The sequence below is a fragment of the Rhamphochromis sp. 'chilingali' genome (assembly GCF_963969265.1).
Source record: "Rhamphochromis sp. 'chilingali' genome assembly, chromosome: 12".
NCBI lineage: Eukaryota > Metazoa > Chordata > Actinopteri > Cichliformes > Cichlidae > Rhamphochromis > Rhamphochromis sp. 'chilingali'.
In genome coordinates, this window is record NC_137939.1 from 23,719,573 (window position 1) to 23,737,573 (window position 18,001).

Genomic DNA, 18,001 nt, shown 5'->3' on the forward strand with positions numbered 1-18,001 from the left:
CCCACCAGAATGTCAGTCAACACAAACCTATGCTCCCAAACCTTGTTTAGTTGTCCTTAGAGTGCAAAATGTAATTTAATGATTAAAGAAAAGAGTTGGAACGGCAATTGTTTGAACTACCTTAAAGTTTCTATAGGGAAATGTTTAGTTATTAGTTCTGTTTGAACCAAAGATCTCGTGATTTTACTGGCATTCAATTGATGGGAAACTGCTGATGTTGATCCTACACAGCTGTCACATTGTGTTAAAGAAACCACCCTTCAAGGACTTATGCCAAGTCATATGTTATGGGAAGTGGAGCACACAGTACAGTAAAGAAAAGCATATGACTTATTGCTACATCACACAGGACATTCCCATACCTCAGTGATTTTGCAATAAGACGTGTGAGTGGTCTTTTGTGGTTTCACGCTTGAAAGAAAAGCACATGATGGCACTGCACGCAGATCATGAACAAGTGATTACGCTAAAAAGAGAACTGACTTGTTATGACTATGACGAAACTCTCAGTGTGTCAGATCTGGACAGCTGGTATTACACTTCATCTGTCACAGCATGTCAATACTTAGTGATTATGTTTAGCTGTCTCACCTACAAGTACTGTGTGCCCAGCAAGCACACCTTTTCTATTGTCCACGCTGACTGTGATTGGCTGATGGGCTAAGAGGCTGAGGTGTTGCAGCAAATAGCACAGCTTGTGGGCCGGTCCATTCTGCAGCTCGAGGGAGGTTAATGAGAGAAGCCACTGGGCTATCAGCCAAACATGAGCAGCAACGCTAAGGCTCCCACAATGAGCCTGACTGTATTACCACTGAGCTCTGTCTAATTATACACTCCCAGCGAGGGAGAGAGTGACAGAGAGCATGTTAGGCAGGGGAAAGAAAAAGTTATTAAATGTTGCTGTGTGTCAGAGAGACTTACTGAGGGGATGACTGTAGACTGAAGTTATAACAGTGAGATATATACAAGGTGTGTGCTAGCAAGGAGATAGAAAGAGACAAGGAGAGAGAGAGGGAAGGAGGGGGTTGGAGAGATCAAGCAAGAGAGAGACAGAGAGCACACTCACTCAGAGAGAGAGAGAGAGAGCAAAGAGGCGTTTAGAAAGTGAGAAGGAGGAGAGGCAGGAATAGGATGAAGGGAGGGAAGGCTGAGCAGTAGAGAGGAGGAAGAGACTCGCAGTGTCAAAACTGGATATTCCTACGTGCCTGCTGCCGCCTGATCCAATGAGTAAACTCTCTGATACCTGCTACGCAAAGGCACCCGGCAAGGTATGTGACCACACTGCTTCCTCCTCTGAGTGCGCGCGTGTGTGTATGAGAGAGAGAGCACAGGTGTGTTGGCAACTTCGAGTGACAGGATAAACAGACTGGGCTGTGTGATTCGATTGCCCCGAAAAAACTGGTTCATGAGTTACTGTAGGTGCATGTATTCTGAGAGTAAGCTAATCTGATTATAGCTAGAAAATGTGTTTCAATTGTTTGTGTGTGCGTGCATGTGAATGAACATGTTGTACAGACTCATGTAAGTCAGCACCTATGTGTGTGGGTGTTTGTGTGCGTGGAAGAGAATAACAGAGAGCGTGTGAACAAGAGGGAGAGTGTGACTGATCCAGAGAGGAGTGTGTGAGAAAGATGGAGTCAGACAGAGTGAGAGAGGTGGAGGTTCATCACTCAGCCTCAGACGGCAGATCAGGGCTTTCAGAATTAGAGCAGTGGGCTTAAATAGCCTTGGTCCAGAGATAGCAAGGGGGCCCTTGAGGAGCCCACTTAAATTGGGAGGGATGGGTATAATATTGGTGAGGGTGGGGTTAGCCCATGTGGGGGAAAATTTAGAAAGGGAATGATGGAGGAGGAGTAGAGGGGGGAAAAGATTTGCAGATGTTGGGGACAAGTCTAGGAAAGAGCTCATGCAATCAAAGGCAGGTGCATTAGGCATCTGTGATCTAAGTTCCTATTCAAGCAGTGTAAGAGATGCTTTATAATTATTCACTGGAAGAACTTATAAAGTCCCTTTTATTTTTTTTAATTAACTTCAAAAGTCTACTTAGTCAAAGACTTCGATTTTTTCTGTTTCTGTGTTTTCCTCTTGAAAGCACAGAACATGTGAGCCAGTTTGTAGTTCCATTATTGACTGCTCCCTCCTCATTTCTTTCCCATTCGAGATAGAGATAGAGGGAGACTCATACTCCACCAGTGTGCACAGTTATCATTTCTGTGTATCTATTTCTGCTACATCAAGCACTGTCCTTCTGTTGTGGTGACATCCCATATGCTGCATAAAGGAACATTTCACAGGTTCAAACAATTCTCAGCTACAGATGTGATTGAAGGGAAGCATATAACATTTGTCCCCATCGACTTAATTTACTTACTTCAATTATGAGGGTGATTTGCTGGAGTGTACAGGAAGTCTTATGTCTCAGTGTGATTGCTTTGAGAGATGCTTGTTTCTGAAAGGAACGTGAGTTTCATCTACAAGGTGCAATCGTTGCTTTGAATTTGTCATTTGCAATTTGAAGCAGGGATCCTCTGGTGTATCAGTGCAGGTTCATGCCAGAGCAGGGCTCTAGTTGTAAATGGGTGTTTTCAAAACCCAGATCTCCCGTGTTTATTTTGTGTTATAGCAACTTAACAAGTCAAAGCCTACGGCTCTATGATATACTCCAGTGTACAGAGATGTGCCCTTATGAATGATGTAAAGGCAAACTGAATGTAGCGATGGTTCTATATATATTTTGGGAAAGAGAAATACAACTTTTCTCTGTGGGCTGAATTAGAAATACAGCATGTTCTCCCATGCCATGTTTCTTAGAGTACTGTCACCATGCAGAGGAGAACAGGCCTCTTGTGGGAGAGGGTTGAGTGGCTGCTGGCCCTTTAAGAGGTCTATTTTTACAGGGGCACACTCATGCATGGAGCGAGGCGCACAGACGAGGCAGTGGCACACGGAGACTGTATCTGTGCTGCCTCACTTCTGTGACTCCAAACAGCACATCCTGCAGGACCATAACCTTGTGACTGAGTGACTGTGAGAGAGTCATAAAACTTGTGCAGTCCACAGAGGAGCGCGTGTTCTTTTAACACAAGCTCAAACACGAAAATCATCAAAACTGGAAGTTACAAGGTTTTCACCCAACAGGGAGACTCAACCCTTTTTTTTCCTCCAAGTGGATCTCTCTGAAGTCTAAAAGTGATAATGAGTGGGAGCTTGCAATAAAGACACCCTTATGCACACTGTACACAAATGTGCCAACATTCCCACATACTTGTTTTGATATGCAGATAGCTATGAAAGAAATCTGAAAACATTCATGCCCCCTTCTTACAAACACATAATACACTTTAGTTTACTTAACACCCACACACTCCTCGAAAGAAACCACAAAAGTGAGTACATTTCAGAACATTTCAACACAAACGCACATCCGTGCACTTAGAGGTGCGCATAGTGCTATACACCCACGTAAAAAAGAAAAAAATTACTTATACATCCTCAATATCTGGACCCAAAATAATCTTCTCCTTATGCAATCTGCATGTTATATAATGCATGGCCTGTCATTATCACAGCGCTCCTTCACGCCCTGCTGTGCCTCTCCACCTACAGCACCACGCAGACAGGCAGACACACACACACACACACCCTGCACCTTGTGTTAACAGTCATATACTCTACTCTAGCACTCCCACCCACGTTGAGTGTATGCTCTCAAACAGCTACCCAGATGAGTGAGAGGGAAAGACGGAGAGGAAGACATAGAGTGGGTGGGGTAAGGAGACTGAAAGTGAAAGGCACAAAAAGGGAAAACTTACAGAATGAAGTGTAAATTCATGCAGAGACATGATTAAAGAAATCATATGTTGCTCATATATACGAGTCACTTTTAAGGCTGAATTTAAAAGGGGAAAATTCTGTCTTGAACACAGTGAAGCGCATCGTGGATGCAGTATTTTAGCAAGTGTCTGAGTTTACCTAACTCCACGTAACCTCATTTATGCGTTCATTTTCTTTTTAATTTTGTTTAACAAGTTTATTTTCAGGAACTTAGAAGGCAAGAAAACATTCAGGCACGATGTGTGAGGAATAATCACCCTCATTGTCACTCCAAGTCACACCTATTGGCATACAAAAGCTTGCGTGTCTTTGCCAGTCTTGCATGTCCTCTCAAGGAATGGACAGGGAGTCACCTTAGTGCTGTCCTACTATAAACTCATACAGCGTCTAATTTAGGAGGCATAGTGAAAAGAGAAGCTGCGACATTAGGTAATTATTCTGTGAACTTTATTTCATTATGAAGTAGTTCTTCATTTGTGCCATTTTTAGTCAGTCAAAGGGACTTGCATGTCTGCTGTTCCAAGATCAGCACTCCCACAATTGGAATGGTATGAGAATTGGCTTGGGAGCTCAGCAGAGGAGCCAGGAGTGTGTGATGAATAATCCCAAACACAGGCAAGTGTTTGAATACAGTTGACACTGTGCCAGACTGCTTTAAGGTGACAGCACACCTGTTGATCAGTGTGTCCTAAGAGATGAAGGTGCAGGGAGTGGCATTTCATCGATGAATCTCCATTTGAATCTGCTTATTTTTTATGTTAACTGAAGATATGTATATGCTTATAAACCAGTGTATGTGTGTGGTCAAAAGCAAACTTACATATTTAATCTGCCGGTTATCCAAGTCTGTTCTTGCTCTTTGTATATATACAGATCGTTTTCCTTGGCCTTGACATGCTAACCCTTGTGTATGATCAAGCAGTATGTTCTCCTACTCCTCCACACTTCATCTACAATAGGGGTCAGTGACCTTTCAACCGGGCCACCCACCACTAACACCCACAGTTTTTTAGCCAAGCCTGCCGTTCTGCCTGCTGAAGCCCGTGCAAGTAAAATTGCTCCCTCAGACAGACCCGGTGTGCACAAACAATAGAATGCACAGTATTGGCTTTGGTGTCACTGTACTGAAGGTGTAACATCTGATACATCCTGTATCAATAGTGACCTTAAACCCTATCCGAAAGTGGGATGTATATTACCTTTTCTATCCGAGCACTCTTCCTACTCATTTCGTCTCTTTTTTCCCCCCTTTGGTCTTGGAGAATATTAAAATAACTCATCAAAGCATCTTTCACTAATTTAATTTATCTTCTTTTTATGAGCAGACATCATCAAATTGATGGGTGATAAAGGTTCTCTCTCAAGTGGATTTGGGACTTTCCTTGTATTCATTTTGAAACGAAGCATTAAGCCCACTCAATCATATTTCGATATAATTTGCAGCACCCTCTATAACAAACTGAATAAGCATGTGTTGAGTAAATGACTGTGACCGTGTGTGGCTGGTTGGCAGATTTGGTGTGGGAGGGGTTGTACAGCAATAGCAATAATGGCAGTGTATAGCAATGTTGCCTTGAATACCAGCAGGGATAAAGGTACTCTAGACAGTATATGTGAAGCCAGTCTAGACAGTCTCTCTGAAAATGAATGGCACTTAAGCTACCAACAGGAGACCTGGCCATGCTCTCTCCATGGAGATGTCATCACTATGTTTGCTTACAGCTTGCTGACATTTTTGCTGCTAAACCAGACAACCAACAGAAACCCAGTTTGAGTGGCAGTCGCCAGGGGACAATGCCAAAAACAACAAAACTTTGGAATGAAAAGTAATCCCCCTCCTCTTCAGCCACACACACACACGCACACACACAGACACTTGTCCTCTCCCTTTCAAGCTCTTTTCACCCCATCAGACTTCATCACCCTCCCTTTGGCTTTCCCCTATTCTCCCGCCTCCACCCCACTCGTAAGCTGATGATTTCATAGTGTGAGAGTACGGCTTGGATGAAGGGCTCTGAGTCGGGTTAATCATGTCACTAATTCACAAATTCCAAAACTCTGACTGTTCTACCTGTGAGAGAATGTACATAAGAAGTTGGAGATCTAAGTTAAAAGAAAAAGGAGCCTGTGAGGCCCATGATGGAAAATACCAAAGCATGACTGTGCATCTGCAATGCGTGACATCACTGCTATTGCATAAGAATTGTTTTCATCTGACAAACACTAGTCAGTTGGTGTTTGTTTTGTGTGTTTTTATATCTTTGTGAACTATTTGATGCCTAGAAATTGAAACCAATCTAAGTACTTGGTGGTTGAAAGCATATGTGGTGTAGATGCTACATTATAGGCAAATGATCACACTGAGACAATGGAAAAATGCAAAAATGAAACTTCCATCAGCAGACGCTTTAAATGTCAATGAATGACAATTGCATGACACCCGCCCCAGAGAATGTCAGCCACAAGATTTGCAGAATACCTGTCAAGTTGTTTCGCGCTGACCCATGTGTGCACACTTGTATGTGAAGTGCACACTGAAGTATTTACAGAAGTAAAGAGAGACAGACAGCAGCAGGCCACCACGGTCAAAGAAAGAGGAGCATGAGGTGGAGAATTTTTTGCTTCTGCTGACTGGCTGACCTGCATGTAATTAGTCAAGTCATATTTTTAACTGATATTGCGTAAAAGCCAGCTTAAGGAGCAATAGCTGCCCTATTTATACCCTAGGGGCTAATGGCCTGTACCACTACATAGGGGGATTTCCTCCCAGAACTATACTAAGCCTGCCTTAGGCCGTACCAGTTAGGATTCACAGGGATTAACTCAGCAATACATTACAGACTTCACATTGTAGTCTGCCATACTCTCCTCCTATTAACTCTGCTCTTGCAATCTTCAGCAGTTGTATTTTCAGTTGTCATGTTTAGGAGTTTATATGTGATGTTTATTTTTGCTGGACTGTTGATCTTATTCATACAAAAAAAAATAGCAATATATTTATTACTTTATGCAGCTATGAGGTGTACACAGCTGTCATAAGTGAACAAAGAATCAGTCTTATGACTCTTTGCATGCACGTTTTTGTGTACATGGAGCCTGCCGTGTGTGTGTGTGTGTGTGTGTGTGTGTGTGTGTGTGTGTGTGTGTGTGTGTGTGTGTGTGTGTGTAGGGGTGTTAATAGTAACTCCTGAGCCATAATCTGATCTTCATTATGATGAACCTGCTGCGGGCAGGGCTGCTGGCTCATCCTGCTGAAGAATGGGTCAGTGCCCTGAAGGCTGACCTGGCGTTTTGCCCAACAAGCCCGTATCACCGTGTCCTTTTATCAGCTTAGCCTGGCTTTTTGTAGAGTAATCTGCTGCACAAAGCTAGTAGTACTCCCCCCCACAACCCACCCCTCCCATCCCACACCTCAACCTTACTCTACCACCACAGCTCATCCTAATAAATGAGAAAATTATAACGAATGAGAATGTTTGCTAACTGGTCTACAAATTAATCAAGACGCTTGACCCCTACAGCAAAGGGGATCCAGTGGATCAGTTGCGATGTGATGGTGTGCTTGACTTAAAGGGAATGGTGGGTGCAAATCAAAACAAAGTTTATATAAATATAAAGTCTCTCTCTCTCGCTCTCTCTCTCTCTCTCTCTCTTCCTCTCCCCCCCACATCTTCTTCTCTTGTCTCCTCTTCTCTTCCCTTTGTTCTGATCTGTTACATTCAGCAACAAATTTCTGCTGCATCAGACGTCCATCATAGATCTTCTACCCAGCCTGAAACGTGATCGGATACTTAATACAAGGCTACACATGAGGATGAGGGAGAGGTGGGGGTTGGTTGGGGGTGGGGAACCCCCACACTAAATGTCATTTTCTTAAAAAAAAATGTAAAAAAAAGTAAAATGTCCCATGCTCTCTAAATCCTCAACTGTAGAGGTCTTTAACCCCTCATGGTACTTTACACTCCTGCTACGGTTTGTTGGATGTAGTCTGACTCATCTGACCTTTCTCGTCTTGGCCTGACCCCATGTGTGTGCGTGTGTGTGTGTGTGTGTGTGTGTGTAGGTGTGAGATGGACAGATTAAATAGTGCAAAGCTAGAGAGTGAGACAAGCAGAAACAGAAGAGACTGAGGAAGAGTACACCAAACGCCTTAGTGCTATCATAGTACCATAAATGATTAACACGCAGTGTGTTTGTTGTGTTAATATTTGTATATATACGTTTGAATTTGCTTGAATTTCAAAGCGTGCTACATAAGTAGAAGACAACAGTCATTTCTATACCTCTGTCATAGTAAATACCCAGTGATGAACCCAGTCCTATTTCTTTCACTATGACTGGGCTATTACGTGTAAATGTCTATCAAATACTGAATAGTGTTTCATATAAAAGCTGACTGTGTTCATATGATTTTATTTACACCTGAACATTTAAATTATTTCCTTTTTTTTTTTCCCAATATGAAAGTATTGCATCTGCTAACTGACCTGGCTTTGTTGATTTTAGTTTAAAATCTTTTATTTAAGCGGCAAGTTATCTTGCATAATCATCCAATTTATTGAAATAAAAAATATATATATATGAAATAAAGGTACAGTAAATCAGCCATTGTTTTAGAAATTGGTTGCTTTTGTGTATTTTTCAAAGTTGAAATTTTCAAAACTATTCGTTCAGCCTCCACATCTCGTCTCGTCACATCAGAAAGGCAATTTGTCACTCTTTTAACTGATTAGAAGGGCCTTGGCACACCCTTGTAAATCATTATTTACAACTGCCTGCTGCTTGCTATCTTGTCAGTCACTTACATATGTCACTTATATGTAATATGGTATGTGTAATTATTAGCAACCTATAGTAGTATTAGTAAAGTATAATGAATAAGTCTTAATATGCAAAATAATTGAACCAGTTTTCAAAATCTGTGAGACTTATTTTCCGTACATTTTATTTTTTCTTTTCTTTTTTTTTATTATGTCTTTGCTACACATACAAGAAATACCACACTCTTCTACGGTACTGACTAGCACAAAGGAAATATATATTTAAAAAATGTAAAAATAAGTGGAAATGTTCGTGCAGTGCTTTATGGTAAATTACAGAGCGATTTTTATACGCCTTCTGTCATTTCTGTCTGTCGGGCTACAGCCTCTCATCCAAATCACAACAGATACGTCCCCTTGCAATGCATTGCCGAAGAAAACCAAATCTTTTGGAATGTGTTATCCTGCCTCTGCAGGCATCTGCCACGATGGGTTTTTTTTTTCTTCTTCTTTGTGATATGCAGTGCCATAAAACCGTTTCATCTTTTTTCTTTTCTTTCTTTTCTATTGCAATGATTGGCCAACAAGTTACAGTGCAAGCGGTAAAGGCGTAAGTGCGAATCCATTCCAGTCAATCTCCCACATACAGTAATGTGTAACTTTGCACTGTTGAAAGTGATACACCATAGAAAAAAAGTGCATATTTAATTATTGCTCTAGATCAGAAAAAAGTGCAAATGCACAGCTACATTTAAGTTTCTTTTATGTAAACAGCGACACAGGGACTTGTGATTCAGATTTTATGTCCATGTCCATCACCATAAATATAGTTTTGCAAGATAAACTATGGATTTTGAGTATTTCTTCATAGCTCTTGTTATAATTACTGCTCCCGCTGTCATAAAAATGGGTTGGAAAGAAATGCAAGACAAGTGAGAAACAATTATAAAATAAACATAATGTAATACAGCTTTTTTTAACAACTGCAAATTATGTTCTGTTTGTGAACTACCTTTGTTCCTACTATACTTGGTATATTTTATCTTTATTCATTATGGCCTAGTGGAGCAGTCTACCTAATAAAAAAAAATCTAATTACCTTCAAAATATTTTTTTCTATTTTATTTTTAATGTAAAATTTAGTTTCATTTAAAGTCCTAATATATGCCGTGTTGTTCTTAATCTGCACCGCCTCATGAATTTACCTACAGTCTCTTGTGATATGATTGTGATACTCAAATAACCCACATAAATTTAACAATTGCTTTAGCAGACAGCACTCATGCCCACACAACCTCGATGCACATCATTTTCACTTTGAAAAAAAAATACAAGTAATGTTTTCTAAATGTCAGAGGAGATGCACTTGGCAGTTGTCGCCTGACTCTGAGATTGTTTTAATGTGGCCTTTAGGCTGATTTTTGAACACACACCTACTTGTCTGATTAGCTTTCCATTTCTTTGAAGATGAGAAGTTAGACAAGATTAACTTCTGATGTGCTGTTGGTGGGTACAAATGGTTTGCTTATAGAACTGTAAAGGAACAGAAAGATTTCTTTTTTTCACTTAACCGTGAATAATGATTTGATTGCTTCATTAAATCCTTTTTTCTCTTGTGCTCCACTTTATGTTCTTGTTTCTGAATCGCAATTTTGTGCTGATAATTAACATAAGCTTGTTTGAGATGAGGTTTGGCCCTGTTTCTTTGACGAGAATCAGACAGGGTTATTTGCATAGTATTGCGTTTTCAGTGCAGGGCCTGTTTATTATTTTTCAGAAGGCTTTATCACTGACAGGTTTTTGATTTCTCGCTGTGAATGAAATACACTGCTCGCGCCGATACAGTCCTAATAAGCCATACCCGCTATACCAACACACTTCACTTGTATCGACTGAATCACTGAAGCAAATCATTCAGAGCTCTCCTGCAGTGCTCCTGTTAGCGTACGAGCTTGAGTATGAGTGTGTGTGTGTGTGTGTGTGTGTGTGTGTGTGTGTGTGTGTGTGTGTGCATATGAAGTCAAATCAAATGTATTCATAAAAGCTCTTTGAACAAGCAGGTTCGCCATAAAGTGCTTTGATGAGAACAAAGGACACAAATTCAGATGAAACTACAGATAAACAAAAAAGAACAAGTATTGTGTGTGTGTGTCTGTGTGTGTGTATTTGTGTGTGCGCGCTTGATGGATGTGAGGTTTAGTTTTGAGTCAGAAGCAGCAGCAAAAGCCTAAGTCTGAGAGTGTGTGTAGGATGAGCCTCCTACCACGTCCCTCCCTGTCTCTCAACAGTCTCTGCCTCCCCTTTATCCCTCCCTTACTTTAATGTGGCAGTATGTCTTCTGAAATATGTTCACACATATAGATGAATGATTTTCATTACTGATTTATTTTATTTTATTTTATGCATTTAAGATTGGGTGTGCAGTATATAATCTATATGGGCTGCATCCTCGATTGTGTGTGCATATATATATTTATATAAGTGTACACACACATATATAAATATAAATATGTATACAATGTATACATATATGTGTATGCGTGTGTGTATATAAGTGTATGCATGTTTGTATCCCTCACAGTGATTAAAGCAAGTGGGCGGCAGCAGCAACTGGTCTGCCTGTGTGGCTCTGCATAGCAGACATGTTTCTCACTGCTAGATATTACTCATTTCCTCAGCCCTTTGCACACACAAGCATATACACACTCACTTGACACACACGTACTCATATACACAACAGACACAGACGGATAGCAGGCTCTCAGTTTTTTCCCTCAGTTTGGTGGGCTCGCTGGTGCTATTTCATGCGTACAGAGATCAGAGGCAGTGTGTAGCTGGAAGCTGCTGATATCTGCGGGTGTTGTAACTGGCTGTAGTGCTTTGGAGAAGCAGTGTAGCACAGTAAGGAGCTGAGGAGTGGGTTGACCCTCTGGGAGGACTACAATATGAATGACTGCCAACTCCGGGATGTCTGCTTAGCCTGCTGTAAGGTCAGTGTGACATCAAGTCACAACAACTTGCAACTCCATCAACTTGTCTGTCTTCTCCTTGGATAAGAGCACCTATTACATGTGTTTTTGTTGCAGTTAGAATGATGGAACTATTGTTTGATGTTTCTTTATTTAAAAAAAAATAGGCGAAATATCAAAGTAGGCAAAAGTAGCAACCAAAATTTAGCAGTTCTGTTTTTCTGATGTTGGACATTACTCCTGAGTAATGTGTGAAGAGAAAAGGCGGGACGAGGAAGAGCACTGCAAATGTACATGTCAAATTTTGAAGTTGTTCAGAAGTTGAAAATGTAAGCATTTTGCATTTCAATGTAATAAAAAGAACATTTATGGATTATTTTATAAGTTGTAGTGAAAATGAGACACACTTGCATTTATTAATTGCATATATTGTTACAAAGCCATGCAAAAAACTGAGGAATCCCTAATTGGAAGGAACATGTAACATCATTATGGCTTTGATCGGACGCTTTTGATATATTTAAATGTTACAACAACAGTAGCTCCAGCTAAATTCCAACTCTCTGTGTGCATGTCTGCACAGTGTAGGAGTATTCTGTTAGAACCTGACATTTCTCTGCAAACTCCTCCACATGTACAATTGTGTTCTTTGTTTTCTTGTACTTTTTTTTGGCAAGTTTATATTCGGTCTATTTTGACAACCTTTTTCATAATGACTGTCAAGATGGCGAGAGTATAAGAGTCATATGAGGACAAAAGCTGAAGCCAATTTTTTTTATTATTATTTAAGACATCTGGATTCTAGACAAGTGCTTGTTTAATGAAATTCTGCTATAGAAAAAAAAAACATAAGAAAGCCTTTGAATACTTTGTTGATTTTGATGTTTGTTTTTAGGTTTATTTTATTGCTTTCTAAAAAGGCTTTTTTGGCATATTGAAGAAACCAATAAAACTTTAAGTCAATGAATTTAACAAATTATTGTGAACATAAATATTAACAGCTCAGATGAACGCACATTGAAAATGTCTGTAGATTACGTAACGTCTGATTAAGGCCCCATATCCAGAATATATCTTTTTTGAAACACAAGGCCTTTTTTTAGCCCCCAGCTTTCAGCATAACTTAAAAGAAGTCACTTAACATTGACCCTCATCATCTGCTTCATCTACTAACCTAATTATTGTGCATTATAAACATTTACGAATTTTCTTCACCTTTCTTGCCGGCATCCGGGATGAAAGAAAGCCCCTCCTCTCACTGCCCAGTTTTCAGTTTTCAACTCAGATACACAAACAGCTTGCTCCACTCTAACACTTATTCTGTTTTTGGACCAAGTCACTTGATGAGCAACAGTGTTCCCGCCTCTCTATGGAGTATCCCTATCTAACCTCTCTAACCAGCTGGATGTGTGAGTGTGTGTGGATACAGTTGCCATGGTGACAGTGTGGCGGATGGTGAGACGGCAGGGAGTCGGTAGGCAGTTGAGACAGACTTGCGGGTGAGTGCGGGGCTGGTGCGGCGGGAACAACGATGGCGGTGGCGGCGGAGGGAACAGCTGGACTCAGAGCGTGGCAGCCATCATTTCAAAAGAGCTCATTTAAAGCATTTGGAGAAGAATTGAAGGAGCTCCCCCGCACTTCTCACTGAATGAAACAAGGCTGCAAAATCTCTGACACATTTGAGGACTCAAACACAAACACACACGCACACAAAGACCTAAACAAATAAACACATTCACATATTTTTCCAGGGAAAAAAGAAAAATAACACATGCACGCAAACAAACATCGCATACGTGCGTGCAGGGACGCAAACAGATGCGCATTTTCCCCCTGCATTCCCTGCTGTGACACATAATTAATATGCAAAGACATATACCCTGTATCCACAACAACTGGTGGTAATATCAACAGTGCTTCTGTCAGCTTTGGGTGGGTGGTGACCAGCTTTGCCTTTCACTGGGGGAGTAAGTACAGCTGCCTGAGGGGAGTATTTGTGTGTCTGTTGCTGTCCATGTGCTTGTCTCAGAGAGAAGGGTTGGAGGGGTGTTAGTAGTAAGGCTTATATAGAATAAAGAGAGCACCCGAGGGTGTCGAGGGGGTGGTTCATGAAAGTGGTACAAAAACGTATCTGCATATTCCAATCATCCCGAGAGTCAGAGATGAAAACTCTCCTGCTGTGAGTGCTCTACGTGTGTGTTTTTGCGCACTCATACACATACATACTGCACTGCCTCTGAACTTCACTGGCTGCAAAATGTATTTTTAGCCCACATGTGGGAGTAATGTGTTTGAATGAATCGAGTAAGTTGGGTGGTTTCAGTCCCACCGCACTGCAAAGGTAATGACTAATTAGCTACAGCAATCAGAAAAGCTTGGAGTTTCTAACCTCTTTAAAGTAGTTTGGAAGAGGGAGTCACCAACTGATTTCTCTCCATCTGCCTGATACAGCAGAATGTTTGTTTGTATGTCTGACCAGACTGACAGCTAAGTCTTAACTACAACTGATGCCAGGACCTAACAGACTGTTCCTCTTCAGTGTTCACACTTAATCTCTCTTACTTCTGTCTCAGTCCCCTCCCTCAAGTTTACCCACCTATCTCTGTTTTCTGTCCTCTTTTATCCTCTCTGTAGGTGAGTGGTGCTTCAGCACAAGAGAATCCACAGTGATCTGACAGTGATGCTGTGTGTCAGCTTTCCCCTCTGTCTGCACCCCTCTTTCTCCCGTGAGGCCCATGTGACCTAGCCTACACCCATAAACAGGGGGCCCCCACTGCCGCTGGAGCCCACCCATGAATCCCAGCCCTGACCGCGGCAAAGAGTGCCTCCCTCCGAAGAAGAGGGAGTCTCGCCAAGGATCAGCAGAACACCACATCCCCCTGGATGAGTTTAAACCCCCTGTACCTCTGCGGAGTCGGTCCAGTATAGGGAGAGGAGAAGCCAGTGAAAGGGACCGTGTCCAGGCAAATCCGAACCCGCATCTCCTACATACTCCTCCACCCCTTCCTGCTCCAATACCAGGCCTCCCTGTGCCCATACCATGGACCCTAAGCTATTCACCCACTGTTTCTCTTCCGCTCTTCACAGGGCAGGTCAGCGAAAGGAGGGGCTCAGGATCACCCGCTTGGAGAGATGATCCTCTTTCCTCATCCCTGCCCCATCACTCCAGGTGGCTCAGAGGGGAGGTTCCCCTTTCTCTGCCACCTTCTCCATCATCCTCCTCTACTTCATCCTTTAAGACTCCCTTCCCAGCCAGTCCCAGAGAGATGTGGTCCTATATTAACAGCGGTCGGCGGGACTATAGCTCCTCTCTCTTTTCCCCATCATACCTGTTTGGCCACCACCCTCTCTACTCCCAAGAACCAAGCTTAGTTGAAGTGAGACCCAGGTACTTGGGAAAGCGGCCCAATGGCCTGGATGGGTCAGGCAGCAGGACTGCCTCAGCCTCTAGGCCTCTGCTCACAGGAGACTATGGGAATGATAGCAGCAGAGCCCAGCTTGATATTAGTCCACACAGCTCCCATGCCAATGGTGGACGGCGACAGCAGGAGGATCTAACAACACGTATCCATTCTGGAGGGCCATTTTTGTCAGACTCTCAAGCTCAGGGGGCCGCTGAGCCACATTCCTCACTGCAGGATAGACATCTGCCTGGAATAGTTAAGACCAGCTCCAATTTGCTTTCTCTCAGTCCCCATCCTCTTGGACCAGACTCCAGGGCAAGTAGAGGGGGACTATTGGATCACCTAGGGGCCACACCAGCTGAAACCCAAATCATCTACTCCTTGGGATCGGCATGTCCCTCCAGCCCTCAGGCTCAAACCTATCCACTCTACAGCTCCTCAGGAACAAGTCTTTACAGCCTGCACAGGGAGCCAGGCCCCAGACAGCACAACTATAGGAACTCACCACACTCACCACTGGGTCTACCTAACAGCCATGACAGGCCACAAAGAGACCAGGACAGAGACCAAGAAAGAGACAAGGTCACACAAAGGGAGAGGGAGCGCAGTACAGATAAAGAAAAACAGAAGCAATCACAGTATGACAAAGACCAAGAAAGAGACAGTGAGCGTGAGAGACGACGGGACAGAGAAAGAGACAGAGGGAGAGATTTGTCTCCTTCCCATCATCACCCATCTCCCCCTGCACTCCTACCTCACTTCACCAAGGGTTCTTTGATTGAGCTAGCCAGCGGGCGACTGAAGCGGGTGGAGGAGCTGAGGACTGAGGACTTCCTGAGGAGTGCAGATAGCTCCCCAGAATTCCACCTCAGCACCTGCACCGTCCTGCAGATTTCCCCCAGTAGTACACAAGGCTTCAGTCACCTGCATGTCCATCTCACAGACCGCAACACTCAGGTCAGCTTTGCTTTGACATATGTTCTTACACACACACACACACACACACACACACACACACACACACACACACACACACACACACACACACACACACATTGATAGATATAAATCCTCAAGTAGATAGCCAAAATATTAAAGGACAAACTTAGTGATTATTCATAGTGTAGGTTGCTATTTCTTTGATATTCCCTGGTCAAAAGCTGCATTTTATAGGTTGGTTTATACATTTCGCTAAACACCAACGTGTCACTGTATTGATAATAAGTGCCAGACATGCACTGTCTTTTCTTTGAGTTTATAACAATGTTGTGGTTTTGTGTAGGAGTTACTGAAGGTCTTGGTGGAGTATCCGTTCTTTGTGCAAGACAGAGGCTGGTCTTCTTGCTGTCCCCAGAGAACCACACAGCTGTACAGCCTGCCCTGCCGCCAGCTCACAGAGGGTGATGTCTGCTTGGCCCTCACCCCCACCCCGACCCATCGGACACACACTCGTACCAGCTCCAGGACCCATCGCACGCAACTACCCTCGAGGGCTGCAGCAGAATCCAGCAGTTCGCACAGGGAGGAGATGCCACCACCACCTCCTCCTCCCCCTCTGCCTCAACACCCACACCCAACCGTGCCGGCCCCTCCAAGCGCTCTGGCCCGAGAGCCCTTGGCTAAGGACCAGCAGCGCCCACGCAAACGGCGCTGGTCTGCCCCAGACACCCTTCCCTCAACCAGAACTGATGAAAGCCTCCTGGATTTACCTCATGGCTCCAAGCTAATGAAGTGGCAGTAGAACTCACATGCATACTTACACATACACAGGCGCACATACACACCCTCCTTGTCTCTGTTGCACCAACCAAGACAAACAATGGAGAGACCTCAAGGCAGGGTTGCAGGGAAGGAAATTTAAAAAATACATATATATATATAAACAACAGAAAACACAGTTTGCAGGTGTCCATACTGCTGCCCAAATGATAGTCAACTCTATTAAGGCCCCTTCCTCCACCATTCTTTCCTTTCATTACCCTTTTTCCTTTCCTTTCCTTTCCTTTCCTTTCACCTTTTTCCCTTTCCTTTCCTTTCCATCCCTCATATTTAACTTAGCACAGCCCTGAAAGGAGCAGCAGCTGAAGATTCTCTGGATGGCTGCTTACAAACACTGATGACATTTAGTGAGACAATCAAGCACTTGTGTGTTCACTCTGTTTTTGTAATGGTTGTTGTCCCCCACACCTACTTACCGAAAGTGTTTGCTGCAGGGTATTTTCAATCAGTGTTATGAAAGTTAATGCTACTGAAGAATTGCAGATATACATGAACAAAAATTGACTATATATATATTGCATTACAGGTGTTATATACAGTAAATATGCTAAACAGATTTAATGCAATCTCTCCGTCAATTTTGCAATGCATTTTTCTTTTCTTTTTCTTCTTCTTTTCTTGCTTCTGAGCCGATGCCTACGGGTCGGCCTGGGCAGGCAAGGTGAATGTACGAGCAACTCTTAGCCTTTTTTTATTCTCATCACTGGGAGTCATTTCAAACGGTTGTTCGTCAAGGCATTACTCTCCAATATGTTCTTAACATTATCTCTGAGAAAGGGAGAACACTAATGAAAACTGCGTAACAGACAATCCCACCCACACAGACAGGTCTGTGCCACATCGCCTCGACACTCATGGTGTTTTTCCATTAAAAACTGAATGATGGAAAGAGTAAAAAAGTGCAGTATGGCTGAAGAGTAATGGTGCTAATAACACGTTGGAACATGATGCTTTGTGAATACTCTTGACCCCTGTGTACTGTACGCTTTTGTTCCCATCTCATTTTTTATGTACTGTATATGTTTGAAGGCAGGGAAAATGATGAAAGTATTTTAAACTCAGATACGGGTATTCTCTGATTCAGCACACTCTCTCACTTTAGTTTGTGGTTTTTTTTTATTTTCAAAAATTTGATTTTTCTTTTTAAATGTTATAGCTACAAAAAAATGTATATTTTTAAAAATTGTGAATGTTATATGATGTTGGCTAGAAATAAAGGGAAAAAAAGCTTTATAGATTTATTTACAAGTGTCAC

At 42.5% G+C, this 18,001-nt stretch overlaps 1 protein-coding gene across 2 annotated transcripts; it reads left to right on the forward strand.

Annotated features, from left to right (window-relative positions):
- The first annotated feature begins 789 nt into the window (after positions 1-789).
- On the forward strand, positions 790-17,929 carry LOC308407779 (uncharacterized protein). Of its 2 annotated transcripts, none has more exons than XM_080899633.1 (3): positions 790-1,268; positions 14,198-15,924; positions 16,250-17,929. In XM_080899633.1, exons 2-3 carry the CDS (start codon positions 14,356-14,358, stop codon positions 16,706-16,708), a joined length of 2,028 nt encoding a protein of 675 aa, XP_080755759.1. In that variant the 5' UTR covers positions 790-1,268; positions 14,198-14,355; the 3' UTR covers positions 16,709-17,929. The 2 variants fall into 2 exon arrangements, with proteins under 2 accessions (XP_080755759.1, XP_080755760.1); XM_080899634.1 differs by lacking the exon at positions 790-1,268 and adding an exon at positions 11,355-11,584.
- Positions 17,930-18,001: the final 72 nt, after the last annotated feature.